The sequence below is a fragment of the Enhydra lutris genome, unplaced genomic scaffold (assembly GCF_002288905.1).
Source record: "Enhydra lutris kenyoni isolate GAN:26980312 unplaced genomic scaffold, ASM228890v2 scaffoldscaffold13, whole genome shotgun sequence".
Classification (NCBI taxonomy): domain Eukaryota; kingdom Metazoa; phylum Chordata; class Mammalia; order Carnivora; family Mustelidae; genus Enhydra; species Enhydra lutris.
The window spans coordinates 39,442,480-39,468,381 of record NW_019154097.1 but is presented as its reverse complement, the minus strand read 5'-3'; the positions used below and the strand labels follow the sequence as shown (position 1 = coordinate 39,468,381).

The 25,902-nt window shown below is 67.4% G+C and overlaps 3 protein-coding genes across 6 annotated transcripts; 1 reads left to right on the top strand and 2 right to left on the bottom strand.

Moving 5' to 3' along the window:
- Window positions 1–1,879: 1,879 nt before the first annotated feature.
- LOC111145784 (dipeptidyl peptidase 7) lies at window positions 1,880–5,510 on the top strand. The gene is made up of 13 exons (XM_022500989.1): window positions 1,880–1,988; window positions 2,060–2,173; window positions 2,259–2,398; window positions 2,478–2,641; window positions 2,803–2,938; window positions 3,012–3,093; window positions 3,177–3,343; window positions 3,542–3,602; window positions 3,942–4,060; window positions 4,153–4,309; window positions 4,428–4,492; window positions 5,019–5,089; window positions 5,204–5,510. The coding sequence occupies exons 1-13, from the start codon at window positions 1,907–1,909 to the stop codon at window positions 5,337–5,339; spliced, it is 1,494 nt and encodes a 497-aa protein (XP_022356697.1). The 5' UTR covers window positions 1,880–1,906; the 3' UTR covers window positions 5,340–5,510.
- A 774-nt stretch (window positions 5,511–6,284) lies between these two features.
- Window positions 6,285–17,631, bottom strand: LOC111145781 (mannosidase alpha class 1B member 1). Of its 3 annotated transcripts, XM_022500985.1 has the most exons (14): window positions 17,405–17,631; window positions 16,846–16,954; window positions 16,081–16,184; window positions 15,783–15,926; window positions 14,368–14,525; window positions 13,969–14,078; window positions 12,629–12,814; window positions 11,797–11,945; window positions 11,191–11,379; window positions 9,279–9,469; window positions 8,422–8,542; window positions 7,618–7,815; window positions 7,401–7,532; window positions 6,285–7,197 (listed from the first exon to the last, which is right to left on the bottom strand). In XM_022500985.1, exons 1-14 carry the CDS (start codon window positions 17,513–17,515, stop codon window positions 6,985–6,987), a joined length of 2,115 nt encoding a protein of 704 aa, XP_022356693.1. In that variant the 5' UTR covers window positions 17,516–17,631; the 3' UTR covers window positions 6,285–6,984. The 3 variants fall into 3 exon arrangements, with proteins under 3 accessions (XP_022356693.1, XP_022356691.1, XP_022356692.1); XM_022500983.1 differs by lacking the exon at window positions 15,783–15,926 and having other exon boundaries at window positions 17,405–17,587; XM_022500984.1 differs by lacking the exons at window positions 16,846–16,954; window positions 17,405–17,631 and having other exon boundaries at window positions 15,842–16,148.
- An 885-nt stretch (window positions 17,632–18,516) lies between these two features.
- Window positions 18,517–25,063, bottom strand: LOC111146275 (UDP-N-acetylglucosamine pyrophosphorylase 1 like 1). Of its 2 annotated transcripts, none has more exons than XM_022501753.1 (9): window positions 24,738–25,063; window positions 23,890–24,094; window positions 23,552–23,727; window positions 23,062–23,234; window positions 22,764–22,957; window positions 22,209–22,349; window positions 21,483–21,668; window positions 20,867–20,933; window positions 18,517–19,991 (listed from the first exon to the last, which is right to left on the bottom strand). In XM_022501753.1, exons 1-9 carry the CDS (start codon window positions 25,024–25,026, stop codon window positions 19,908–19,910), a joined length of 1,515 nt encoding a protein of 504 aa, XP_022357461.1. In that variant the 5' UTR covers window positions 25,027–25,063; the 3' UTR covers window positions 18,517–19,907. The 2 variants fall into 2 exon arrangements, with proteins under 2 accessions (XP_022357461.1, XP_022357462.1); XM_022501754.1 differs by lacking the exon at window positions 24,738–25,063 and adding an exon at window positions 24,414–24,731 and having other exon boundaries at window positions 23,890–24,328.
- Window positions 25,064–25,902: the final 839 nt, after the last annotated feature.

Here is a 25,902-nt window from a genome sequence, read left to right as displayed (position 1 = left end):
TCAACACAGGACAGGCAGCCCTGGGTGCGGGCACGGGGACACAGGAACAGGGACACGGGGACACGAGGACACGGGAGCTTGGGTACACAGAGACAGGATGGGGACACGGAGACAGAGGGATAGGGACAGGGGGACAGGGGGGCACAGGGACGGGAACAAGAGGGTAAGCACAAAGGGACCTGACATGGGGACACAGGGACACAGGGACGGGGACATGGGATGGGGACACAGGGACTGGGACATGGGACGGGGACACAGGGACTAGGACATGGGATGGGGACGCAGAGACGGGAAGGGGGGCACAAGGGTGGGCACAGAGGGACAGGGGGACGAGGGCACAGGGTTGGGCACAGAGGGCGAGGGACACGGGGACATGAGGAACACAAGGATACGGGAACAGAGACACAGGGACGGGGACACAGGGACACAGGGACAGAGGGGCACGGGCTTGTGGGGACACAGGGCCACAAGGATGGGGACACAGGGACACAGGGATAGGGGCACTGACAGGACATGGGAATAGGGGCGGGGGGGCAGGGACACAGGGACATACAAGTGGGGACAGGGACTCTGGAGTGATTGTGGTGTGGCACTCGGTGACCATGGGGGACCACGCCCATGGGGTGGTGTGACACGATGGACATTGTCACCATGCTGGTTGTCACAGTGATAGGCCTGCGACAGCATGTGGTCCCCACTGCTCAGTCCGGGCCTGTCCTGGGGGCCTAGGTTCCCAGGCCACAGCCCGAGGTCAGGACCCCAGCCCAGGCCTGTCCCAGCACCAGGCAGGGTGGGCCCAGGCGGAGACTGGAGGTCATGCTGGCCAGGGACAGTATGGGGAGCGGGGCCTGGTGACTCCTTCCCTCTGCAGCCCGGGGCAGGGGTGGTTCTGGTGCCTGGCCCCTCCCCTGTGTCCAGGCCTGGCTGCTGGGGGAGAGGCGGCCCCTCCCGGGCCCCAGTCTGACTGTGGGGCCCTTGGAGGTGTTGCCAGATTGTCTGTGGTTCTTGATCACACCCTGGGAGAACGGGGAGGAGGCCAGACAGTGGTGGACAGCAAAGCAAGGTTTACTGAGTGACGGAGGACAAAGGCCTGTGGGCTTGCTGGCCAATTAGCCTGTCATCCCTTCAGGTTCTTGTCATCTCGGGGGGGGGGGGTGGGGGCGGCTGAAGGGCTCCTCCCCGGGTGGGGGTAAAGCCCTCTTCAGGGTGGTTTGTACTCAGGCCTGGGGCCCCGTGTCCCTGCCGGCCTGTCCTTCATCTGCAGCCTTGGGGGTGGGGGGTGGGCGAGAGGACCTCTAGGTCCTAGCGGGGACCTGGAACCCCCTCTCCCCCAACACCGGGCACTCAGCAGCCACATCCCTGCACTGCCCAAGCACCTGCCTGCGTGGCCGCGCCCCTGCCACAGCCCCAGACCCCTTGAGGTCACTTGGACAAGCCCCTTGCTCAGGGCTGCTGGCCTTCTGCCCCAGACCCCTTCTTCCCGCTGCCACCCACCTTCCCAAGACTCCCGCTCCTCTCCCCAGGGGTCAGCCCACACGGCCCTCGAGTCAGCCCTGTGGGGGAGGCGCTGGAGGAGCAGCCTGGCTGGCCGCGGCCTCCCTGCGGCTCACCCTGCGCTGGAGCCCTGGGCGGTGGCCCCCGGAGGGTGAGTTGGGGGTGCTGAGCACACGTCCCCTGTCCCGGCACCAGGCCCTTGAGCCCTCTCCTGCTTCCCACGTCCCCACGGGGACTGTCTCCGTGGTGACACGGAGGGTGGCAGGAACCTTGAGGCCCAGGACGGAAGGCCCGGTAGGTAGGGCGGCGGGAAGGTCGGGCGGTGCCCAGCAACCCCCCTCCCTCCGCACCGCCTGCCCTGGCAGTCACGTGAGCGCGACGGTCACGTGACCGCATCCCGCTCCCCACAGAGATGGGCGCTTGGCCGCGGCCTGCCTGGCCCTGGGCCCTGACCCTGCTGCTGGTGCTGGGGCCGCGCAGCCTGGAGGCTGGGGGTGAGTGCGGGCCCGCGGGCATCCCCCACCCCGCCCTGCGCGCCCCTGCGCTGAGCACCGCACCCTTCCAGCCCCCAGAGCCCCGGAGAGCGACTTCCAGGAGGGCTACTTCCAGCAGCTCCTGGACCATTTCAACTTCGAGAGGTTCGGCAACAAGACCTTCCCCCAGCGATTCCTGGTGTCAGGTGAAGTCGCCCGGAGGGGGCGGGTCGCGGGCCCCGGGGATCCTGCCCCTCGCCTCACCCACCCCTTCCTGCCTCCGCCCGACAGAGAAGTTCTGGAGAAAGGGCAAGGGGCCCATATTCTTCTACACGGGCAATGAGGGGAACGTGTGGTCCTTCGCCAACAACTCGGGCTTCATCCAGGAGCTGGCGGCTCAGCAGGAGGCCCTGGTCGTATTCGCAGAGCACGTGGGTGCCGGTGGCGGGCGCGGGCCGGGAGGGCAGGCGCGGGGGGAGCCCATCTCAGTCCCACCGCTGCCCCCTGCAGCGCTACTATGGGAAGTCACTGCCATTCGGCGACCGGTCCACGCGGCGCGGGCACACAGAGCTGCTGACGGTGGAGCAGGCCCTGGCCGACTTCGCCAGGCTGATCCGCGCGCTGCGACGCAACCTCGGGGCCCACGACAGCCCCGTCATCGCCTTCGGTGGCAGGTGGGTCCTCGCCCCGCTGGCTGCTCCCTGAGCCACGCATGCGTATGTGGCCCCTGTGGGACTTGGAGGTCTCGGGGCCTCCCGGGGGCACCGTGGGGGCTGGTGCTGGGGAGGCTGGGGTCCTGGCCGCCACGGCCCAGCCCCCCTGTGTCCCCGCCCAGCTACGGGGGGATGCTCAGCGCCTACATGAGGATGAAGTACCCCCATCTCGTGGCCGGCGCGCTCGCGGCCAGTGCGCCTGTTGTGGCTGTGGCCGGCCTCGGCGATTCCTACCAGTTCTTCCGGGACGTCTCGGCGGTAAGCCAGGGTTCTAGGGCCCCCGGGCTGGGCCAGGCTGTGGCAGCTGCAGCCACAACTCTTCTCTCCCCAGGACTTTGAGGGCCAGAGTCCCAAGTGTGCCCAGGGCGTGCGGGACGCCTTCCGGCAGATCAAGGACTTGTTCTCGCAGGGAGGTGAGGAGGCATGTCCCCTTCCCCCTGCCCCTCCCTCGGCCCCACCCACACCCAAACCGTGTGGTCCCGCCTCCTCCTGACAGCCTATGACACGGTCAGCCGGGAGTTCGGCACCTGCCAGACACCGTCCAGCCCGGAGGACCTGACCCAGCTCTTCGGATTCGCCCGGAATGCCTTCACCGTGCTGGCCATGATGGACTACCCGTACCCCACCGACTTCATGGGGCACCTTCCCGCCAACCCAGTCAAGGCAAGATGCTTGCTCCCAACTCCCGGAAACACGGGCAGGGATCTGGGGAGGGCAGCGTCCGAGGACAGAGAAGTGCCTGTGGAATGGCCAGTGCTGGACGGCCCGAGAGCTCGTGGCCGCTCTGGAGCCCAGGACCAGGGCAGGGTCAGCTGGGAGGGGGCCGTAGGCCAAGCGGGGGTCTTTGGTTGGTTTCCCTAGGTTGGCTGTGGCCGACTGCTGAGTGAGAGCCAGAGGATCAAGGGGCTGCGAGCCCTGGCTGGTGCGTCTGCCTCTCAGCCCTGCGCCAAGTGTGGGGGGTGGACACGCCTTGGGGGCCACAGGCCACGTGGAGGCGAGGAGCACCGATGTTCCCAAGCAGTCAGTCCCTGGCCCAGCTTGGGTGGGGGGGGGGGTCCGTTCCACAGGTTCTCTGAGAGGCCCTGGGCGTGGGCGGGCAGCACTCCCAGCCACGCCCTGCCCTGTGTGAGGTGGGGGGCCATCCTGGGGGGGCAGGAGCTGCCCGCACGGACCCCAGGAGTTCCACACCTTGCTGGGCGCCCTGGCCCCTCCAAGCGGCAAGGTGAGTGTCCAGCCCCGGCCCAGCGCCCCTGTCCGCCAGGGCTGGTGTACAACTCCTCGGGCACCGTGTCCTGCTACGACATCTATCAGCAGTACCAGGCCTGCGCGGACCCCACAGGCTGTGGCACCGGCTCTGATGCCAGGGCCTGGGATTACCAGGTATGGGGCTGCTGGCCGCCTGGGACTGCCCGGGACGGAGGTGCCCGATGCGGTCCCCTACCCTCCTGACCTCGATGTGGGGCGTCCCGCAGGCCTGCACCGAGATCAACCTGACGTTTTCCAGCAACAACGTGACAGACCTTTTCCCCATGCTGCCCTTCACGGAGGCGCTCCGCCAGCAGTACTGCCTGGACACGTGGGGTGTGTGGCCCCGGAGGGACTGGCTGCAGACCAGCTTCGGCGGGGACGGTGAGGCTCGAGACGGAAGCACCCTTCCCTCCGCCCCACGCAGACTCCTTCCCTCCGCCCCACGCAGACTCGGCTCCCTGGTGCGGCCCTGTCCCCACCCCCATGTTTGTCTTTGCAGACCTCAAGGCCGCCAGCAACATTCTCTTCTCCAACGGCGACCTGGACCCCTGGGCGGGGGGCGGGGTGAGTCACAGCCTGCGGGCTGCTGCAGGCGTTAGGCTCTGGCCAGCCCCGGGCCATGCTGGAGGCTCCCCGTGGGTCTGCCAGCCTCCACCCCTGGCTTCTGTGCGGCCTCCATTTCCCCTCTAAGGTCGTCTCCTCCTCCCTTCTCTGGTTCTTCCCCTTGGACTACCTTTGAGGCGGGCGGCCAGAGGGGGGGAGGAACCACGAGCAGACTCCCTGCTGAGCACAGAGCCCGATGGGGTGCAATCCCACTACCCCAGGGTCAGGCCCTAGCCAAAATCCAGAGTCGGACGCTCATGGACTGAGCCCCCCAGATGCCCCCTCCCCTTGCTGTGAACTGACGGCTGGTGCCCTAAGCTCCAGCTCTCCTTCCTGACGAGGCAGCTCGAGGCCAGGTTGTCTCTGGGAGCTCTGGCTTCAGCTGCACCCCCGTGGGGACACAGCCCCCAACAGGCCGCAGCGGGTGGGTGGGGTGCAGGGGGTTGGGCCAAGGCCCACGGGGCAGCAGACGAACGTCCTCCGACAGATCCGGACTAACCTGAGTGCGTCAGTCCTCGCCGTCACCATCCGGGGGGGCGCCCATCACCTGGACCTGAGGTGCGGTCCTGCCCGGGAGGGGTGCTGCGTCTGACCCGGACCAGTTGGCCGACGGGCCGGGGAGGGCCGGGGCTCAGCCTGCTGCCCCACTCAAGCCCCCTGCCTGCTCCTTAGAGCGTCTCATCCAGAAGACCCCACGTCTGTCCAGGAGGCGCGCAGGTTCGAGGCCAGGCTCATCCACAAGTGGGTGGAAACAGCCAGACGTGAGCAGCAGCTGCAGCCGGCCCAGCATGGGGGGCTCGGAGATTGAGTGCTCCCCAGCCGAGGACCAGCAAGCACACCAGGGGAGCATCTCAGGGCTCTGGAGTGAGCGGCCGCGGAATCGTCAGGCAGCCCGGGAACTGCGGTGTGGGCTAAGGGAGCAGAGGTGAACACAGACTAGCAAACCAGCTGCACATTTAATAAAACAGCCCTTAATTCATGTGTGGTCTCAGGGCATGGTTGGGGGGGCCCTGCAGCCAGCCCACGTGTCCTTCCGGCACTCCCACCCAGCCATGACTCTGGGGGGGCCGGGCCTGGGGCTGCAGCTCCTCCATCCGGGCAGGGCACAGTCCCTATCCCCCCTGGGCTCAGAGAGGCAGGTGTGTGGCGATGGGAGCTGAGGTAACAGAGCCCACTTGGGAGACAGGCCCTGCACCCCATTCCAGGCGCAAGAGACATGGTGTCAGGGGCCAAGAGTACAAGGCAACCCCAAGGGCAGCCAGTGGACACGTGCAGTGTTGAGACAACCGGGAACACGGCCAAGAACCCAGGTCCTGCCACGCACTGGGAGCCTGGACCACCAGAGGCACCGTCCACTAGCAGGGGAGACCCTGGCAGCTCAGTGTCCCAGAGAGAGGACCTGCGCCTGTGAGACTACCTGTTCCTAGGAAAAAGGGTCCACCAGAAACCGAGGTCCATCTTTGGAAAAGTGCCCCAAGTCGGGGCTCGGGTGCAAGTGGCAGGCTCCCGTGGCCAGGTGGCGGGGCTACAGGGACACCTGCACCTACAGACACGGGCCCAGAACGCAGACATCCCCGGGATGAGCAAGGGCAGGGTGTCAGGTACCATAGGAATGTGGACTTCACGTCTGGGTCCCCAGACTGCTGGTCACAGTGGGAGACCTGACCTCCGAGCACAGAGTGCGAGGTGTGCTGTGACCACAATGGCTAGACCCCGACCACAGCTGAGCACACAGTCTTGCACACAGCAGAGATAAAAGCAAACCTACTTTTATGCTGCCCGGAAAGTCCATTGTACCAGGTGGTCCGGGAGCAAGACGCGCTCGCCCACCCGCCCCTCCAAGCCCTGCAGGGCCAGGGGGGATCCCTGAGTACAACGTGTAAACGCCACAGCCCGCCAGGTACCTGGTCTCGGAGGAGGTGAGAGACGCCCTCAGACCCTTGGGTCCGGGCATGTCGCAAGCTCTGCGACCACCGGCTGAGTCACATGTTGGGCTGTCCCTTCAGCTCCGGTCACTGCCATGATGCCGGGAGACCCAGCGCACCCCCGGGGAGATGACCAGTCACCTGGGACCATCAAGCCCAGACACCGGCTAACAGTAAGACGTTCACATACGAGGAATGTGGGTCATGATTCCAGTTTCCTCAGGAAGCAGGAGGCTCCCCTAGTGTACGGGACCACCATGATTCATGGGGCTCACGTTATAACACCATCGTCACGAGAAGCTCACACAGGCTGCCCAGTGGTCCTGCCCACCCGTGAGGCCCTGAGATGCCCAGGCCCAGGAACCCCTGGTGTCTCCATTCAGCCAGGCCTGGACCACGGGCAGCCGGCTGAGTGCAAACCACAGGGCCACAGGCCAGGGACAGTGGACCCACCCAAACCAGGGGTCTACAGACAGGCTTCCATAAACGCAAGACCTGGGACATCCCGGGGCGGGGCCCACGGGGCAGTCACGCGCCGCCCGGCGGGGCCCAGATGGGCAAGGGGTGGGCCTCGGTGTTGAACACGTAGGCGTCCAAGCTGAGCAGGCTCGGGTCGTCCGAGAAGAGCAGATACAGGTACTTAAGCGTCTCCCCCAGAAAGAAGCTCTCCATCTTGTCCCTGGGCTGGGGGTTGAGGGGATCCTGGACGTTGCTGATGGAGGAGTAGCCGCCCGAGGGGACCTGCACAGGGCCGAGATGGTGGCGTCCAGGCTGCGGCCACAGCCGGCTCCCCACACGGGCTCGGCCCTTGGGACGGGACCAAGGGACACCCCAGCCCCGGAGGCCTAGGTGCCCCCGACTCCAAAGGCCACGGCGAGCCTGCCCTCCCCCATGCCCGCAGCCCGGGGCGAGGGGCCCAGCGGAGCGGCGGGCAGGCAGCTCACCCGTGTGTACGTGTTGAAGCTCTGCAGGATCTCCCAGCCCCAGTCCTGGTACTTGGGGTCCCCCGTGAGGCGGTGCAGGTAGAACAGACTCTCCACCGTCTCGGGCCGCAGCAGGTTGTGCCTGTCGGCCGGCTGGGGGCAGGCGGGGCGGGACACGGGCTGAGCTCAGACACGGCCCCGACGGCGCCCCCACACCCGGAGCCCGGCCCCGGCTCACCTTGACCTGCACGTCCTTGCGGTCGTTCTGGGGGTACAGGTTAAAGTGCACGATTTCGGGGCTCAGCCCGGTCTCCATCTGGCGGTTCATCTGGTAGCAGGTGTCCATGAGCGCCCGGGCCAGCTCCATGTGGTCAGCGGGCAGGCCGTGGTGGGCGCCCAGAGCCAGCGTCCCTGGCAGGAAGCACACCAGGTGGTCCTGAAATCAGAGCGGGTCCTCACCACGGCGGAGTCTGTGGCCGCGTGGGGCGGGGGGTGGCGGTGACACCGGGGATGGGGCCTCCCGTGTCCCCAGGAGTCAACGAGCCCGAGCGGACACGTCGCAGGGTCCACTCGGGCAAGCGACTCAAGCACAGGCCCAGCACGTGAGGCTCCACATGAGCAGGGGAGAGGCGGGGGAAAGACACCCCTCCCGGGGGAGCAGACGCTGATCTAGGTCTCCCCCCTCCCCTACCGACACCCACGGGCTGCCGCGGTGCTGCTGGCAGGAGACCAGGAGCTGGGCCCAGGGCACAGGGGAGAGTGAGGGTCCCTGGGAAGCGGTGGGGGTCGGGAGCGGTGCCCGGGACCCAGGGGGAGCAGCCAGGGACCCAGTGCAGACCTCGGGTCCCCCCCAGCTCCCCCTGCCGCCCCCACCCCAGCCCAGGCCACACAACCCAGGCCCATGCCCACGGCCCGCACTTCGGGGCTCTCTGCAACGCCCTGGCTCACACATCGGCCGCAGCTCAGGACACGGCCTGGGGTGGGGGGTGGGGGGTGGGGTCTGAAGCCCCGCCTGCCCGGGCTGGCTCGTGCGCACACTCACCATCTTGGCGCTGAACCGGCCGTGGGCGAGCTCCCCGACGAAGGCGAGCTTCCCGGGCTCAGACCTGCGCAGCAGGTGCCTTCGGATCCCCTCGATGGCTTCCAGATAGTCTTCCAGTAACCTGGGCAGGGCGGCAGGCCCCGTCAGCACGGGGCCAGCCGGGCGGCAGGCCCCGTCAGCTCGGGGCCAGCCGGGCGTGCGGCCCCCTCGCCCCGGCACCCAGGAGCGGCCGCGCGCCCGTGAACCACCAAGCACACGCTAGTGGCTCAGAGCCCTGGCCCCGTCTGAGGCGGCACCAGGCTGGCCCGGAGCTGGGGGGCGTTCCTCTCAAGTGCCCCGAGGGACGGCCCGAGACCGGCCTCCGCACAGCCCCAGGACCCCGACGTCCCCACCGGCTCCCGGTGTGCCGCCCCAGTCTCTGCCCGCAGCCCCGGGGGTTCTGGGTGGCGTCAGCCCCAGGCTCGATCGTCGAGGGTTTCCGATTCCCTCCCGGGGGGGCGATTCTGCCTCCCACACCGCACGGAGCAGCCCAGGCCGCCCTCTGCTGGGGGGGGCGTGTGTACACGGTGGCCTCCACAACCGCGCAGCCGGTGAGCGGGAACCCCTCGGACAGGCCCCGACCCCGGGCCCCGCCTGGCGCTGAGGAGCGTGGGCCTCAGCGACCAGCCAGGTCCCCTCCTCCTGGACACGAAGGCTGTGCCTGGAGGGAACACGCTCCTTGCGGAGGGGCCGAGCGCGGGCTGGCACAGCGGCTGCCCGACCGGGAACCCGGGACGTGGGGAGCCGCGGGGAGCCGCGGGGAGCCGCGGGGAGCCGCGGAGACCCCGCCCCCGCCGTGCAGCAGAACCCGGCCTCACTGGGTCTCCTTCTTTCCGCCCTGGACCCACTGCTTCAGCAGGTACTCGTAGTAGCTGTCAGCCCGGGCGCCCAAGGTGAACACGCCCATGTGGGTGAAGAGGCCGCTGTGTGTGTTGATGAACATGGGCACCAGCCCGTCCTTCTTGCCGGGCAGCGAGTGCACGCGCCGCGTCACCTCCTCCGCGGCCTCCTGCGGCAGACGACGGGAGAGCGGGCGTGAGCGAGGGGGCGGGCGACCTGCACAGAGGGGCTGCGTCGGCTCACCCCCATGGGACGGACCCGCTCCCCGCCGAGGAGGGAGCAGGCCGCCGTTCCGGCCCACGGCACCCCTTGCCCAGCTGCCACCGACAATGGCTTCTGAGACGGACCCAGGCGCCGTGGCGACCCGGTCCGAGCATGCACGCGTGGCCGCCCCGAGGGCCCCACTCATCTTGCAGACGGCGGGGGCCCCCGGGGGGGGGGGGGCCGTGTCCAATGACCGCGGGCCTGGCCCCCATGACCCCCTGCCCAGGCGCGGCCGGCTGCTCCCGCTGGCTGGAGGGAAGGCGGGCACATTGGCTTCCGCGCCCGGGCTCGCGGCTCACCACCCCCGGGGAGCTCCTGCGCACCCTTCAAGAGCCAGCCCACCCGGGCTGCTCCGAGCTCCCTGCCGGGCCCCCGCGGCACCTCCGCTCCCCGGCTTCGTGTGCATTGTCAGCGCGCCCTGAGCCCACGCGGGGAGCCATTTTCTGGGCTCCGCCAGACGCACGCGCCCACACCCACCCACAGAGTCCTCTCGGGTCGCCGGCCACCACGGAGACCCGGCATCGGGCAGGCGCCCGGCTGACGCCCCAGCAGCAGGGCAAGTGTGGAGCCGCTGGACTAGGCGCCGACGACGGGACAGCCGCCACGCCGTGGACAGGCAGGGAGGGCCCCGCACGCCCCGGTCTCCCCAGGACACACATAGGGCCAGCGAGCGGCCAGAGAATGCCGCACCCAGAAAGCAGATCCGCGGCCGCCCGAGGCAGGCCCACGGACAACGCGCGAGCGGCCATGCGAGAGCCGGGGGCCCGAGCGTGGCGGGAACCTGCAGCACCTAGATGGCTCGGGCCCCGTCCACACGGCGGGGTACTGCTGGGGGCGGGAAGGGACACGTGGGACGCGCGCCACGACACAGACGTAACCCGTGGGCGCCTTCCACGTGGTTGCAAACGTCCCCCGTGGCGACCAAGCCCTACGCGGGCAGCCTGGGCCGCAGAACCTCACTGCGCGGGACGATCAGAACTGAGAGCCCCCACCGCCGCATGCACCCGTGCGCGCGCGCACACACACACACGCGCACACACACACACGGCACAGCGCTCACGGCCGCGGCCCACTTCCAACGGGAAGGATGTCGTGCAGGCGTCAGAGCTCGCCCACGGCTGTACAGTGGGGGAGGGGGAACGCAGGGCCACGGACACGTGAAGAGTCACGATTTCACTCCAATCACGTCTCCGATTTTCTAAACAAAGGAAGAACGCCGGCACGCTGTGCCGAGTCCCGAAGCCCCCCCTCCCACCCCAACGGCGAGGAGAGCGGCTCCGCCGGGCAGGGCTGGGGACTCACTGCCAACAAGGGCCCACGACGGGCACGCGGGTCAGGAAAGCCCCAGCACAGCTCCCTTCCTCCTGCCTCGTGCCGACCTGGCTGGACGCCCAGCCCCGCGGGCGCCGCTGCCCCCGACCCCACGGCACGTGGGAGGCGGGCGGCTGGGACCCCGAGGACACGGGCCTGCTGCAGGGCAGGGCCAGGGCGAGGACTCAGCCCCCGGGTGCCTACTCGACACCCCGGCCTCTGTTGTCCCCGGCAAAGCGGGATCTGCTAACGAACCACGGGGAACGGGAGAGGAAACGAGAGGGGGCGTCTCGGGGCGGCCCTGCCCCTCCGTACCTGAAACTTCTTATTGCCCGTGAGGCGCGAGAGCTCCCGGAACTCCAGCTGAATGCTCGTGACCTCGGCCACCGTGCTGTCCGAGGTCCAGCGGGGCGGGTGGGCGGCCCCCGTGCCGATGTTCACGTCGGAGTACGGGATCTTGGAGGGCGTCCGGAATGCAGGCATGAGCCGATTCCCAAAATCCTCCTGATGTGCAGCACAGCGGGCAATCAAGCCTCCCTGCCCCACGGCGGACGCGCCCCCGTCCCACGGGGCCAGCCCATCCCCCGTGTCCGTCCAGTCACGCGGACGGACACGGGACTTTACTGACCCCGCGTGGCCTCCACGTTCCATGGCCACCAAACCAAGCTGGCCCTGGGGAGCTCCGAGAGCTCGTCCCTGCAGGCCGCGGGGAGACAGGCAGGGTGACGCCGTTCATGTGCGTGTGCGCCCACGAGGCTCCAGCAGAGGAGCGGGAGCGCTGGGGACAGCCCCCCCCCCCCGCCCCGCGCCCCCGAACCCCTCCCCATCCCTCCCTCCCCGGATCCCGGGAGCCGGGCGACAGCCGCTCGCACGCCCACGCTCGCTCGGGCCCGTCCTCCCTGCGGGCACCGGGACACTCACAGCCTTCTTCAGGAAGAGGTCGTCCCCGGACAGGTGGTAGGCGCTCAGAAGCCCGCCCAGGATGCGGATCGTGCTCTCAAACAGGTTGACGTCCACGTCCTTCTGGAACCGCAGCTTCTTAGACACCCACTTCCTGGCCTCTTCAAACTCTGTGACACGAAACGGTGTGGAGAGGGGAGCGGATCGGGGGGCCTAGCACGCCCCTGTGACCTCTCGCTCGGGGGCCCCGTGCATTCCTGTGTGTCTCTCTCTCTCTCTCTCCCTCCCGCAGGCTCGCCACGTCCGGTCCCGGGTCGAGGGGAGGAGCCCCCGCGACTTCAGGCACGCAGAGAAAGGGAGCCCGCGTGCGTGCGTGCGTGAGCACGGGCCGTCGACGGTGGACCATCCCGGTACAAAGGGCCGCGTTGAGTGATTCGGCGGGAGTCTCGGGCCTCCTCAGACAACTCAGAACACGCCTCTGAAGAAGTCCCAGCTCAGACATAACCAACGACGCGTGGTCCCCGTGCCACCCGATCAGCGTGGCGTAAGGGGGACGTGAGGGAGAGAGGCGGGGCGCGGACAGCCCGTGGCATCACGTGCCGCCTCCCGCCACAGGGCCCCTTCCGGCTGCGACGGGGGAACCGGCTGGAACCGGCCCTGGACGCCGGGACGTCAGGCGGGAAAGCCACCACCCACACCCAGCGCGTGGGATCCTGCCCCCACGAGAAGGGAAAGCGCAGCAGATGGGAACAGCAGCGGTTCATCCCCCACCCCCACCGCCCCCGCCAACAGCTCGCCTGCCTCAGAGTCACCCCAGGAGAACTTGGCCGCGTGCGAGGGAAGGAGCGGATACCTTTTTTCAGGCCCAAAATCCACATGGTGTCCAGGGCGTCAATCAGCGTCAGGCCCAGGCCAAACCACTCGCTGAAGGACCTGGACACAGGTTTCAGCTCGTCGTGGCCCCAGGCAAACTTGCGGTATCCGGCCCACGCGTGGCGGAAGGCGTCGATCACGGCCCTCTGGCGCTCGTTCGGGGAGGCTGGAGGGAAGAGAGCAGGTCGCCAGGACCGGTGCCGGTCAGGGTTCAGACAGGGCCCCTCTGGAGCCCCACACGGAACGGGGTGGGGGAGCAGCAGGGGACAACGCCCAAGGTCGGGTCCTCACGGCTGGACGCCGCTGCCAGGGCGGCGAGGCCTCTGGGGCCAGCACGGGACAGCGCGGTCTCCCGTGTGCCTCCGCCGGGGGCCCAGGGGCCACACGCCGAGCGCCCGATGGCTGCGCTGTGCCCTTCGGCCTCGGGAACGTCGGGCGTGCTGGCTGGCGGCTGCCGACCTGGACGGGAGCGCCTCATCTCCCGGGCGCCCCGTCGCAGCTCCTCGGCCCCGGGCGTTTTCGAGGAGGACCTAACGCGGAGCAGGTGCACCCACGGCCGCCCTGGGGCCTTTCCGGGGTGCCCTCACGACTCGTGTGGGGGACGAGGTTTCTGCCCTCCACACCGGGGAGGACGGGGCATGAATGACGGAGCCACCGTGTGGACACAACCGTGCGAGTCGATGGCGGCACCGCACATGGGCGCTCGGTGCGGTCTGAGGCCCATCCGTGTGGACACCCACGGTGCTGCCGTCTGTCCTCTAAGCCACACGATCGCTCGGTGTCCCCCACACGTCCCCTCCCTTCAGAGGCAACAGCAATCGGGACCAGAGGATCACAGCCTGGGCCCCGACTCGCTGACCTGGCACGAGCCCCCGCTCCACCAGGCCCATTGCCCTGGCCGTAACCGGCCCCGCCTCAGCTCTGCACGGGGCTCCCGACACGCCTGCGCCCAAAAGGCCCTCCACCCCGGTGCCACCGCGTCGGACCGCGCAGACCTGCTGGGACCCGTTGGGCCTGGGTGGAGACACAGAGGGGTGGCTGCGTCTCCACGTTCCCCAGGCGCCTCCCCCCAGCCCCTCGTGGCACAGACGCAGGCTGGGAAACGAGTCTCTCACCCACATGGGCGGCCAGGGGCTGCAGTGATGGGCTGCCAAGGAGCCCCGTGTCCTCTCCAGGCTCTCAAGGGATCTGCGGCCCGCCCGGGTGTCACGGGGGACCCGCACTCGGAGGGACGGCAAGGTGCTCCCCCTCTGGGCATCCACGCGCCCTCCTCGTCAGAATGTCCAGGTGAGGCCCAACAGGGTGCCCGTGGGGTCTTACCTGCCTGGTTCTGAATCCTGGGGGCCTGGGAGGAAGGTCTGGGGGGCGCCTCCGCCTTCCTCGTAGGAAGTTCGGTGCCCGGCTGTGGCTCAATCACCGCTCCCCGCCAGCTTCAGGGAGAGGAGGAGGAGCAGTCAGCCAGCCTGAGGGCGGAGACGGAAACGCCCCCAGGTCCCGGCCACCCGGCGGGGCTCCCTGCTGCCCGCCACTCTGGGCAGGACGAGCAGAAGGCTGGGCCTGCCCCCCACCAGGGTCCCGCCCTGGACCCTGCCTGCTCTGAGAGCAACGTGTACCTCAGACGTTGCGCTCACCCTCCTCCTCTTTGGTTTTCAGAAAACGCCAGACACGCGGGCCTCAGCGTTTCTGCACGTCCAGCCCCGTCTCTGACGCTCCTCGTACCTGACCACCGTTCTCCGTGTGTGACGCTCTTCCCGACGAGCGTCACCCACTGCCTCGTCCCTCCACTTGGTGTCGTCCTGCCTCCTGTCCTCGGAGCCTTTACTGGGGGCTCGAATCTGCAGGTTGGGAGGTCCCCGTCGGAAATGCCTTTGAGGCTTCTAGATAAAAACAAGAATCACCCGTGAAAACAGCTCAACTGCCTGTGGGCTGCCCTTCCTTTACCCCCGGGACGCTCCCCAATCGGGCCCAACCCCGGGGAGTGTGTGAACCGGCTGGCAGCACACGGCCCCAGAGGAAATCCCTTTTGTTTCTCATCACGACACGCAGAGTTGGCCGGGAGATCCGGACTCGCCATCTCCTGGCCCTGGCCGACAGGGATGGAGATGTGCCAACGGGCTGGCACAGCCCTGGATGGCGGGTTGAACTCCTGGTCCGGGATGCTCCCAGGCTGTCACAGACCCTAAAGGCAGCAAGACAGGGTCAGGACCACGCCCCCGCGGATGGAGCCGCAGAGAGAACACGGCCGCGGGCCCGTGCCCCGGGACTCCTGCGCTTCACCCTCGGGATACTGTGGCGAGGGCAGGGCGCCGAGTCCAGGGACGGAGCACCGGGGCCGGGAGCAGCCAGTGCTCGAGAGAGGGCGGGACGAGGTGCCTCCCCCAGAGGATGGGAGGAAGGCCCCTTGCGAATCGGGAAAAACCTCTGCTTCTCAGCGTCCACGGGATCGGTGACGACGTTCACGAGTGACGTGGCCGGGAGAAGGGGGTCTGGCCGAAACAGAGCACCGAGGCCGGCCCAGGTCTGGGGGACCAGTGCTGGAGTCCAAACAAGAGACAAAGTCCAAGTGGCCTCCACCCGGGGCTCCCAGTCCCCAGGCCTGGACCGGGGGAGGTGTGCATATTAACCCCGTACCGTCCAGGCCCCTGCTGGACACCAGAGACTGGATCACGGACCTCCCGAAACACCTCTGGAAACGTGTCTCTCCGTGGGGAAACACGCCAGGCTGGCTCTGCCTTCCCAACCGTTAGGGCGGAGACCGTGTGCGAGGGAGGGACCAGAACAAAGAGTAAAAGAAAGGCCGCCTGCCCTCCCTAGGCCGGAGAACACCCGCTTCTTCACACACAGCTCCCGAATGAGAGTTTGGAGCGTGGCCTCCTGCGGCTCCCCAGGGCAGCCCCGTAGGGCCCGGCCTGGACTGATCCCGGCCCCCTGCCCCCTCCAGACCCGCTGAAGCTTCAAGTCCCTGAGCAAGCCCAGCTCCCGGGCTTGAGTTGGGCACTCTCATCCAACTCAAGCCCAGCTCTCCGGACCCTGCCCAGAACCAGCAGAGTCTCACAGCGGCTTCCCCGACCGCGGGACCGGCGCCAGCCTTATCCCTCCCGGCGGCCACTGCTCTCCCCTCGCAGGAGGTTCACCTGCCCCCCGCCGCCAGCCCGCAGCTCCTCGAGGCAAGGGACAGGCCCGTTCTGCTCACCGGCAGACCCAGGACCTGGCGCGCCAGCAGGCGTTCCAGAAGAACGAAGCAGACGGTATTCCTCTTTCCCGCCCCAAGGGTCATCCTACGGGCCCAGCACAAGGAGCGTGAGGCTCAGACGTCACACAGACGGGGACAGAGAGACGTCTTCCCCGTCTACCCAAAACGCCACACACTGTTCCGAGACGCCTGCGGGACGGAGTCCAGGGGCGACCCCACACGTAGGTCACCCGACGTACCTGCGGTAAGACGCCCGGGAGGTCCTCTGCTTTCCGAGGAGCTGGCAAGACGGGCGGGTCCACTGGTCTCCTCTTCCGCTCTTCCGCGGACCGGCCGTTCCCCGCTAAACGAGAGAGGTGGTTTTGTCCCCAGCAGCCCACACGGCCCGGACAGACTCCGAGCGTGTCGCGCAGCACGTCGAGACAGGCGAGACTCCTCACGAGAGGACAGCGTGAGCCCCGGGGAAAGCCACGGAAACGAATCCAACGACGCCAGAGGAAATCCAGCCTCTCTGAAAGCCCTCGGCAGCTCCGGTCCTTCGCCCCAACCCACACCCCACGAACACGTGGCCTTCAGCTCTTCCCTTCCAGGGACCACAAAGGGTAGGGAGCAGGCCGCTGGCTTGAGCCCCCCGCAGCGGCTCCTCAGCCTCCCTGCTGCAGGCCAGGGCCCCAACAGAGAAAATCACCAGGACTCCCCACACGCTCCCCAGGACTCCGCCGGTGGGGGGGGCCGTTCCAGACCCTGGGTAAGACGTGTGCGCAAGTTCCGGGGACGCGTCTGGACCGAGGCTGCGACCTCCAGACCTCCATTTCTCTGTGAGGCACAGGGCGTGGAGGTGCAGGGACTCAGCCAGGCTCCGAGGAAGCCGTCGCACCACGGGAAACGCACAGCCACCTGCCAGCCCCAAAGCCGCCAGCGCTCTGGCCCTCGACCTCCCGCTTCTGCCCTGCCGGCCCTCGGGGACACACGCAGACCCGGCCAGGCGCACGTGGAGCCGATACCTCGCCACTGGTCAGCCACGCTGGCGTAGCACAGGAGCCCGCAGAGCATCAGGAACGTGAGCAGGAAGAGGATCACGTTCCGCTGCAATCTCGACAGCTGCTTCCACTTCTGAGGGACGGAAGGGCAGGGAGGCTCCTCACTGAGAGCGACCCGACCGCGGACCTCCCCACCCGCCGCCAGCCCCGCGCGGCCAGGCGCTCCCCAGGCCCGGGGTCTGCCCCACGGGAGGTGCCCTCCGGCCGGGACAGACCAGCCGCCGCGCGGGCAGAGCACAGACGCCCGCAGCGGGCGCGCGCCGGCTCCAACTCCGGCCGCCGGCGGGACCTCGCCTCTGCCCAGACGTGGGGGGCGGACGCGCTGCAGCCCGAGGCCGCCGGGGATACGCCGGCGCGGGCCCGGGCGGGGCTCCCGCCTCGCCGCCCCGACCGACGGCTCTCGGCGCGGGACACCGCGCGCCGCCCCCACGCCGCAGAGCCCGCGGCCCCACAGAGGCGGCCGCAGGCCGGCCCAGCGCGCCCCGGCCCGGCTCCCCGGCGGCCCCGCGCCCCGGCGCCTCACCCTCCAGCACGAGCGCCGCCGCCAGCTTTTGCTGCCGTCGTAGGTCCGGCCGGCGCTCAGCGTCACCGAGACGAAATCCCGACGCGGCGCCGGCGGCGGCGGCGGGTACATGACAGCGGCGGAGGCGGCCCGGGCGGCCCCGCCCACTGGCGGCGTCAGGAGGCCGGGCTCTGAGAGGGGCCCGGGGCTTCGCGGGTCCGACACCCGCGGGCAGCCATCGCGGCGCCGTCAACACCCCGCCCATCGCGAGCGCGGCCAATGCGCCTGCGCCGCGCCCTCCTCGCCCCACTGCGCCTGCGCCCGCGCCCGCCCCTGCGGGCCCCGGCGCGCGCCTGTGTTTACGTCCCACTGCGCCGGCGCACGACCGCCCGTGCGCCGTGACCTCACGCCCTCCACGTTTGCCGGCCCGCGCCTGCGCCCAGCTCGCCGCCCGGCGCCCCCTGCTGCGGGGCTCGACTCCCGGTCGCGGCCGAACGGCCCGGCCCAGAGCTAGGTGAGCCGCGGCGGAGTCGGGGTAGGCGGGGCGGCGGCTCTCCAGGTCCGTCCCCGGGGGGCGCTGGCCACGCCGGCCACCCCCGCAGCCCGCTGTGCGCGCGGCCCCGCTCCGCGGACGCGCGGAAGGGCGGAGCGGGCCCGCGGCGCCGAGGAGGGTCTGCGGGGCTCCCGGCCCCGCAGTTCGGCTGCGGCCCTTCCGCGTGGGCCTCCCGCGCGGCACCGTGGCTGAGCCTGCCCCAGCGCGGCGCTCGTGCCGTCCGGTCTCCCTGCCTCCTAGGGGCCGCCGCCGCGGGTCCGTCCCCGCACCCAGCTCGGGGGCCGGCGGTGCCCGAGCGCATCCCTCCCTGCACGTGCGGTCGGCGGGAGCCCTGCCCTGGAGCGCTGGGCCGGGGGGCGGGGGCGGGTTCTGGGCCCACCCCCAGGTGGCGGACCCGCGGGCTTGTCTCAGGCCGCGCGGAGACCGTGGGGAAGAGCTGGGCGGGGGCACGAGGGGACCCCTGGGCAGCCCCGAGCACGTGCAGCCGCAGCTCGGCGTGTGGGCGCTCGCTCCCCGGCATGGACGGAGCCGGGGCCCCCGGGTTGCCGTTGCGGCACGCGCTGCTCAGAAACCGCGCTCGCCCGGCCAGGGACGCATCAGCGCGTCCTGAGTTTATTGGAAAGGCGCCCTCCTCCCCGCCCCCACCCCGGGGGACACCGGGGAGTCCGGCAGTCCTCCGTGGAGAAGTCAGTGGCGTGACGGGTGGTCTGGGATTCGAGGCTCTAACGGTAGCCTGAGGGACAGCATGGTGGGGAGGACCCGTCCTGCCTTTTGGGTGCGCAGTGGGCACGGGGACGCACCCCCGTGAGAAAGCACTGCGGGGCCCTCTTCGCGTTCCTGGTCCGGTGGCGCCCCACGATCCTGTGAGCTGCGAGTCCGGCTGCCCCAGGGCGGCTGCCCCGGCCCCGTCCCGCTTTGTGCGGTGTTTGAAACGTGATGGAAAGGTGTAAGGAATTTAAAATAAACCGCGCCCTTCAAAGCGAGCTGTTCCGCAGCAGTGTTTCCAGCTGGCGTCGGAAAGAGGCTGCAGGGCTGTTCAGCTGCGGAGGGGAGGAGCTGCAGCTGTGGGCAGGACCCCTGACCTGGCGGACCTGCCTCTGTCGGGGGGGCCCCCTCTGCTTGCCTGTGGAGCAGCTGAGAGAAGGGTCCTGAGGCACATGCTTCAATTCTGAGGTTTGCAAAGGACTGGCAGAGCCTGGGTGGAAGCAAAGTCCTTCTCTGGGCTTTGGGCCTGGCCCTGCCCTCGTGCCCAGGTGGGCGCACAGGTGGAGGTGGAACCCGGGAGGAGCCTGAGCACCCAGGTTGTCGCAAGCTAACTGGCAAGCTGGCCGGGGGACGGAGCTCCCTGGTCGGTTATACCTCGGCTTGATGTACCGCCAAGTGAGGCCGCAGGCGTTGGGCCCACTGGGTCGTGGGGGAAGCACGTAAAATTCAGCAGCCCGAACCCACTGTAGACGTGGCCGGGGAGCCGAGGCGTCCAAGGGAAACTGAGAGGACCCAGCTTTAGGTGTGCCGGCTGTGTGTGGGTTGGGGCTGGTGGGAAGGTGGGGGGCTGGGTCCTGTCCCAGTTCAGCGTCTAGAGGCGGAGGGAGGGGGCAGCTCCTTGGCCGCAGCGCCCTGGGAGTAGGACGGAGGGACACTGTCCCATTCTTTTTACCTCGTATGTGCATCTGCAGAAAAGCTGGAGTGTCTGGTGCCCCTTGGGAGGTGATCTGCATGTAGGGCTAGAGGTGCCACTGGTCCTCCGGTCTCCACTCAAAAGACACGGGGTCACTGCTCTCTCCAGGGATGCCACACCTCTGTCTCCCACCCAGACCCCCCAGGCCGGAGAACAGCTAAAGAGCCCTCTTCGGTCCACAGCAGTTTTTGGGTATGTGTTCTACAGAACCAAGGATGGGAGCGGCCCCACCCTGGCAGTGATCCCTGTGTCCCCACCTTTCAGGGCCTGGGGTTTGCAGTCCTGGGAGTGAGTCAGAGCTGCAGGGCACTGGCCTGGTTCTCATCCAGGATGAGTGGGGACCGGAACTCCCGGCCTTGCAGGTACGGCTCCAGACCCTGGAAACGAGGAAGTCATGATGTCCACTATTCAGCTCTCTGTCCTTAAGGGGGTTACAAATTCACCTTGAGCCAGTGTGGGGTAGGGTGAGAAAGGGTTCCAGGAGCAAGGATTGGATGCCATTTCTAGCCCCAACCCCTGATGAATCCTTTGGGCAAGCTCAGGCCAGATCTTCTCAAGAGGGTTGGGGCCAGCTTTCCTCACTCAGCAAGGCGTCTATAAAATCTTCCTGGCTGGAACCCCAAACTCTGACCCCACCTGATACCCTCCTGCTCCTCCAAGATTACGACAGCATCTTAACTCGCCACCCACCCCATTCCCGGAAGATCCTCTGTATCTTAAAAAACTATTTCCCGGGGCGCCTGGGTAGCTCAGTCGTTAAGCAACTGCCTTCGGCTCAGGTCATGATCCCAGGGTCCTGGGACTGAGCCCTGCGTCGAGCTCCCTACTGGTAGGGAAGCCTGCTTCTCCCTCTCCCACTCCCCCTGCTTGTGTCCCTTTCTCGCTGTCTCTCTGTGGAATAAATAAATAAAAGCTTTAAAGGGGGGGGGCACCTGGGTGGCTCAGTGGGTAAAGCCTCTGCCTTCAGCTCAGGTCATGATCTCAGGGTCCTGGGATCAAGCCCCGCATCGGGCTCTCTGCTCTGTAGGAAATCTGCTTTCCCCTCTCTCTCTGCCTGCCTCTCTGCCTACTTATGATCTCTCTTTTTGTCAAATAAATAAAATCTTAAAAAAATAAATAAATAAAAACTATTTCCTCATCAATAAACCGAATCAGAGCTCTTTCTGCCCTAGCACCCACTTCTCCCCAATGTCCCCCTCTGGATAACACATGGCCCACCCCAGAAAGCCCATGTGGGCTGGTAGGCTCTCACCTCTCCGGAATAGGACACCAAGGGCGAGATCTCACAGATGGCGGGCGGTTCTCTGTTGCCGGGGAGGCTGTGGGAGTCCGTGCATCAGCACCTGCTCTTGGGCGCATGTCCTGGGGCTGTCCTTGCCTGACTCCGCTCCCAAAGCTGTTTGGGAGCTAAACCCCCTTTTTCTGCACACTCAGAGCCCTCAGCAGACTGCCTCTGCCCAAGTGATAGGCTCTTACTTGGTTGGGAAAAGAGCCCACAGCACCTGGGCCTCCAGATGGAGAAGGTGACTGTGGACAACCAAGGACACAGAACCCTACTGTCCTGTGCTTTGCTGGCCCTGAAGGGTGACTTGCCTTGCCAGCTTCCACATGTCATGCCTCGGTCTTGGTCAGGAAGGGTGGCAGCCGCCCACCCGTCCCCAGGCCCTGGGCCGACCTTAAGGGGCTGGGTCCCAGGCTGCAGGTGGTCTCTGTATGGCCGGACAGGGCCCCTGGCCACCTGCACTCAGCGTGGTGCGAGCTCGCGCCCCACCCACAGCTCCAGCCGTGGCAGAACCAGCAAGGCCCTGGGGCTGGGGGTGGACCCTGACACCCTTGTCCTTGGGGAGCGTGCTGAGACCCCCACTCACCTGGGCAGTTCCGGGAGCCGGGCCCCACCGGCATCCAGGAAGCAGGCCCCTGCCTGCAGGGCCCAGTGGTAATGCTGCCTGAGCAGGGCGCGCCGGGTGGTGGCGGGGTTGTCCCTGGCAGCTGAGGCTGCGTTCTTCAGCGGAGAGAACTCCTCCTCCCGGGACACCTCAAAGGCCACAAAGCTCCTATGGGGCAAAGAACCAGTGACTGGAAGTCCTGGCCCAGAGGCCTCGGTCCTGAGCAGGTGCAGGCTGCACCGGGCTCCGATGACTAAGTGGGGGTCACCTCCATGGGGGGGCCCGCAGGGACCGCATGTGTCTTTGCTCCTGATTTCCCTGGGGCTGCATGAAGTCCTTCCATCCCCCCAGCCAAACCCCCAGATCCTCGGACCCCAGGGTGAGGGCCCAGCCCCCGAAGTCCCAGCCAGCCGACCCGGAAACAGCCTCCTCACTCCAGGCCAGGAGCAGCCAGAGGGCAAAGGAGGGGCAGAGGGTCTCACGGCCCTGAAGACCGCGGCCATCCCAGACGCTGCCAGGCTCACACCACAGGGGCTGTTTCCTCTGGCCTTCTCCCTGGGCCTGCTTTGGCCCCTACTCCCCACTGCAAAGGGGCACTCCCACTGCATCCCCCGCAAGCCTCCACTTCCCAGCCCAACAAGGCCTCAGAACCCACCACCGATACAGAAAGAGAAAAAAAGAAAAAAATGAATGACTTCTACCACTAACTTAGCAAACCGGAACACATCAAACACAAACTTCTCCATCTTTATCCCGTTTGGTTTTATCGGCTTTACCGGATTTCCCTCCTCATCCACGTATGGGACCTTCTTCACAGCCACGTGTGGCTTCAGCAAGGGCTCAAACTCGCTGGGGGCACAGGAGGACAACAGAAGGAAAGACAGTTCAGATGGGATGTCCCAGGGAGCCCCATCCCCACCTCTCCGCACACCCAGCCACCCAAGACAGCTGGCAGGAGCACTGGGTGCTGAGCCCGGTCTCTGGGAGGGCGTGGGTATCCCTTCAACTCGCCCCCACTCCCCCCAACCCCACCCCACCAAGTCCAAGAGGGAGAGACCGGCCCCATTGGCCACGTCCCTGCCCAGATGACATGGCGGGGGCAAGCCACAGGGTAAGAGGTGGTGCCTGAAGGTGACGGCCTCCGCGCGAAGAGCAGGCCAACTCGGCCCAGAGCCTTACAGCACCCGCTGGGGCTCTGGGGCCCTGGTCAGTGTGGGCCACAGACCACTCTCGCCAGCACCGGCGGCCACCTGCGGAGCACACCTGCTGACCATCCGGAGGAAGTCTCGCGTGAAGAAGTGGTTGCAGATGTTGCCCAGGCCGTAGAGCAGACTCCCGTCGGACCCGCGCAGCTGCGCAGTCTCGGGGCTGATCTCGCTGTACTCCACCACCTGAGGGACCCCGTCCACCTGGCACACCACACCCACCGGCTCTTCTGGGTACGCCTTTTCCACCACCTGCGGCCAGGCCAGGGCTGGGAAGGCTGGGTGGGGCGGGGCCAAGCAGGCCGGGGGCGGGGCGGGCTTGAGGGGGCGGGGCCAGGCCGGCAGGGAGGGCTCACCTTCGCCCCGCAGTCTGCGCCGCGAAGCACGCAAAAGCCGATGAAGACGGGGTCAGCCAGCCGCACGAGGATGTTGTCCACACAGTACACGTGCACGAACTCCACTCCCCGACGCTCCATGTCCTCGAGAATCTGGTGGTCTGCCAGGGCACAGTACAGCCCCCCGTTGCCGTCTGCAGAGGGAGAGAGGGACCATTTTCGAGGGATCCCCTTGGGCTTCAGCCTTATCTAGTCCAGGGCATGCTGGAAGCAGGGAGGCCCCTTGGGGCTGGACCTTGTACCGGAGGCAGCTCTCCGTCACTCTCCAAGTAGCACTCTGGTTGTTTCATGTGACAGATGGGAACCAAGGCCCAGAGAGGAGAGGCCATTCACCCGGGACCACACAGCCGTCAGGCATAACATTCTGGCCTCTGCCACAGTCCTCCTGACCTCTAATTCGCTCCTTTTTCTAGGCCAGGCGGTCCTTCCTGGGCTCAGGGGTGTGGCATACCTGGGGCCATGGCAACTTTGTCTTTCTGCTCCAGCATGGCCTTGCCATCGAAGGTCACTGCAGGCAGCATGTGCTGCTCAAACATGATCACGTTGCTGGGATCCAGGTGGAAGAAGTCATGCTCCCTGAAGAACTTGGCCGTGGGCCCCAGTGTGAACTCACTGGTCATGATGTACCTTCGAGGAGAGGCAAGGCTGAGCAGGCCACTGGAAGGGCCCAGGGCCTCTGGGATACGGGGCTCCGACAGGGGCTGGCCTGGTGTCCGGGCTGGGGTTCAAGTCTGGACGCTGCGGGGGCAGGGGATGTTCTGGGGACCAGGTACCGCAGAGAAGGCGCACCAGGGGACGTTGCAGCGGGTCCCGTGGCGCTGGCCAGCAAGCTGCTCCACCCGCCGAATCCGTTCCGCCTGCAGCTGATACAGGGTCTTCCCGCTCGGCAGCCCCACCTGGTACATGCCTTTGGGGTAGGTCACGCCCAGGCGAGTGCCCTGCCCCCCGGCCAGCAGCAGTACGGCCACCTTGTTCAGGGAGATCTGGCGGAAACCTGGAGGTGCGGGGTGCCTACCATGAGGGGACACCTGGGACCTGCCACATAAGCCCCCCATTCACCTCAGAGCAAGCCACACATGTGTCTAGGACTCGAAGACTTCTGACAGCCACAGAAGAGAAATTCCCAAGTAACATTCTGATCCCCTGTGGGCCAGGTGGGGCCCCACCTTGTCCTGGACCCACCAGGGGTCTTGATGATGTGCTCCAGGGTTCATTCCCAGCCTAGGTCCTTCAGAGGCAACACCAGGTCAGGCTGGTCAAAGCAGTGCAGCAGGGGCCTCGGGCAGGCTTCCCTCCAGGAGCGCCTGCCTCACCTGTCAGGCCAGGAGTGCACCTGGGCCAGCGCTGATGCGAAAGGGATCGTGTGCAACTGAGCGTGTTCCCTGCGGCCAATTCGCCTGTGGGCTGGGCGGCTGGCTAGACAGGTGCGCCTGCACGAAGCACTCTCCCGAGGGCCAGTCCTCTGAGGCCGGCTGCCACCCCGGCCGCGTTTGGAGCCCCACAGCCCCGTCGCCAGCTGCGAGTGAAAGGGGACTCCACAAAGGAGTAAGGTGTGCTCGACTCCTCCAAGTACAACCTCTCCCGTCAGCCCCGCTCTGGGCCAGGCCCCCTCCGCTGGCCAGGCCCTCCCCGCTTACCTTCTTCCTCCCAGAGTCGCCGCATCTCCGGGTCGCACCGGCTCGCGCTGCCCACGCACTCGGGGGGCAGGGGCCGCAGGCGCGCGGCCAGGTCGGGCGGCGGCCCCGGGGGGTGCGCGCAGGCCGCAGCGGCGCGCCGGCAGTGCTCGCGCAGCGCCTCCGGCTCCAGCGCCCCCAGCTCGGCCAGGAGCGCGGCGCGGGGACCCGGTGGCAGCTCGGCGCAGAAGCGCAGCAGGTGTTCCTGGCCTGCGCGCTGCAGCCGGGCGCGCACCTCCCGCTCCGAGGCCATGTCGCCGCCACCGGCCGCGCGGGCACTCGTGACCCGCGCGCTCCTACGGGCGTCACGGGACCCAGCGGGCGGTGACGACCCCGGAGGGGCGGGACCGGGCCGCCCAGCCTCGACCCTGCCCCCGAGCGCCCCCTGCCGGGCCCCGCCCCCTTCCAGAGCGCCCCGTCCCTCTCCGGCTGTGACCCCGCCCCTGTCAGCTCGGCCGCCGCCCGCGACGTCCGGGGTCTCGCCCGAAGCAGCCTGAGGAGGGGCCGCGAGGCAGGGCGCTCGGGACGCCTGAGGCGTAGGGCCCCGGGGCGCCCCGAGTCGGGAAGCCCCCTCCCGAGATCCGCAAGCTCCCTGGCGCGGGCGCGTGAGGACTGACTTCGGCTCTAATGCATCCCCCCCTGAACCCACAGCCCTGACGTCCGGGCACCTGAGGTCGAGGCTGGGGTCTGTCCCTGCACGTGGCCATGTTTGCCTTGACCACGACTGCTGGCGGCTGGGCCGAGCCAGATCATCGGTAGAGTCGGGTGTCTAGATGCCACCAAGGACCCCCAAGAAGGCCGCCCTGCCGCCTTGGGGGCTCCCTCCTTCACATCCCTCCTCATTGCCAGGTAACCAGAACGGCTCAGGAGCAGCCCTTCGCCCCGCCATATTATGTTAACTATCAGACTTTAAATATCTTGCTGTTTATTAAAAAATGTATTGATCAATTGATATAGATATCTTGCTGTTTATAAACGTCCTTGGGAAAAATGGTGAGTAGCTTTGGCCATTTCGGGATAAAGCTTTCTTCTAGAAAATTAGTTTTTTTTAAAGTCTAAAACCAATACACGTACAGGGTTAAAACAGATTCAAATGGCACCCGAAACGAAAAGTAACATCTCTCTTAGG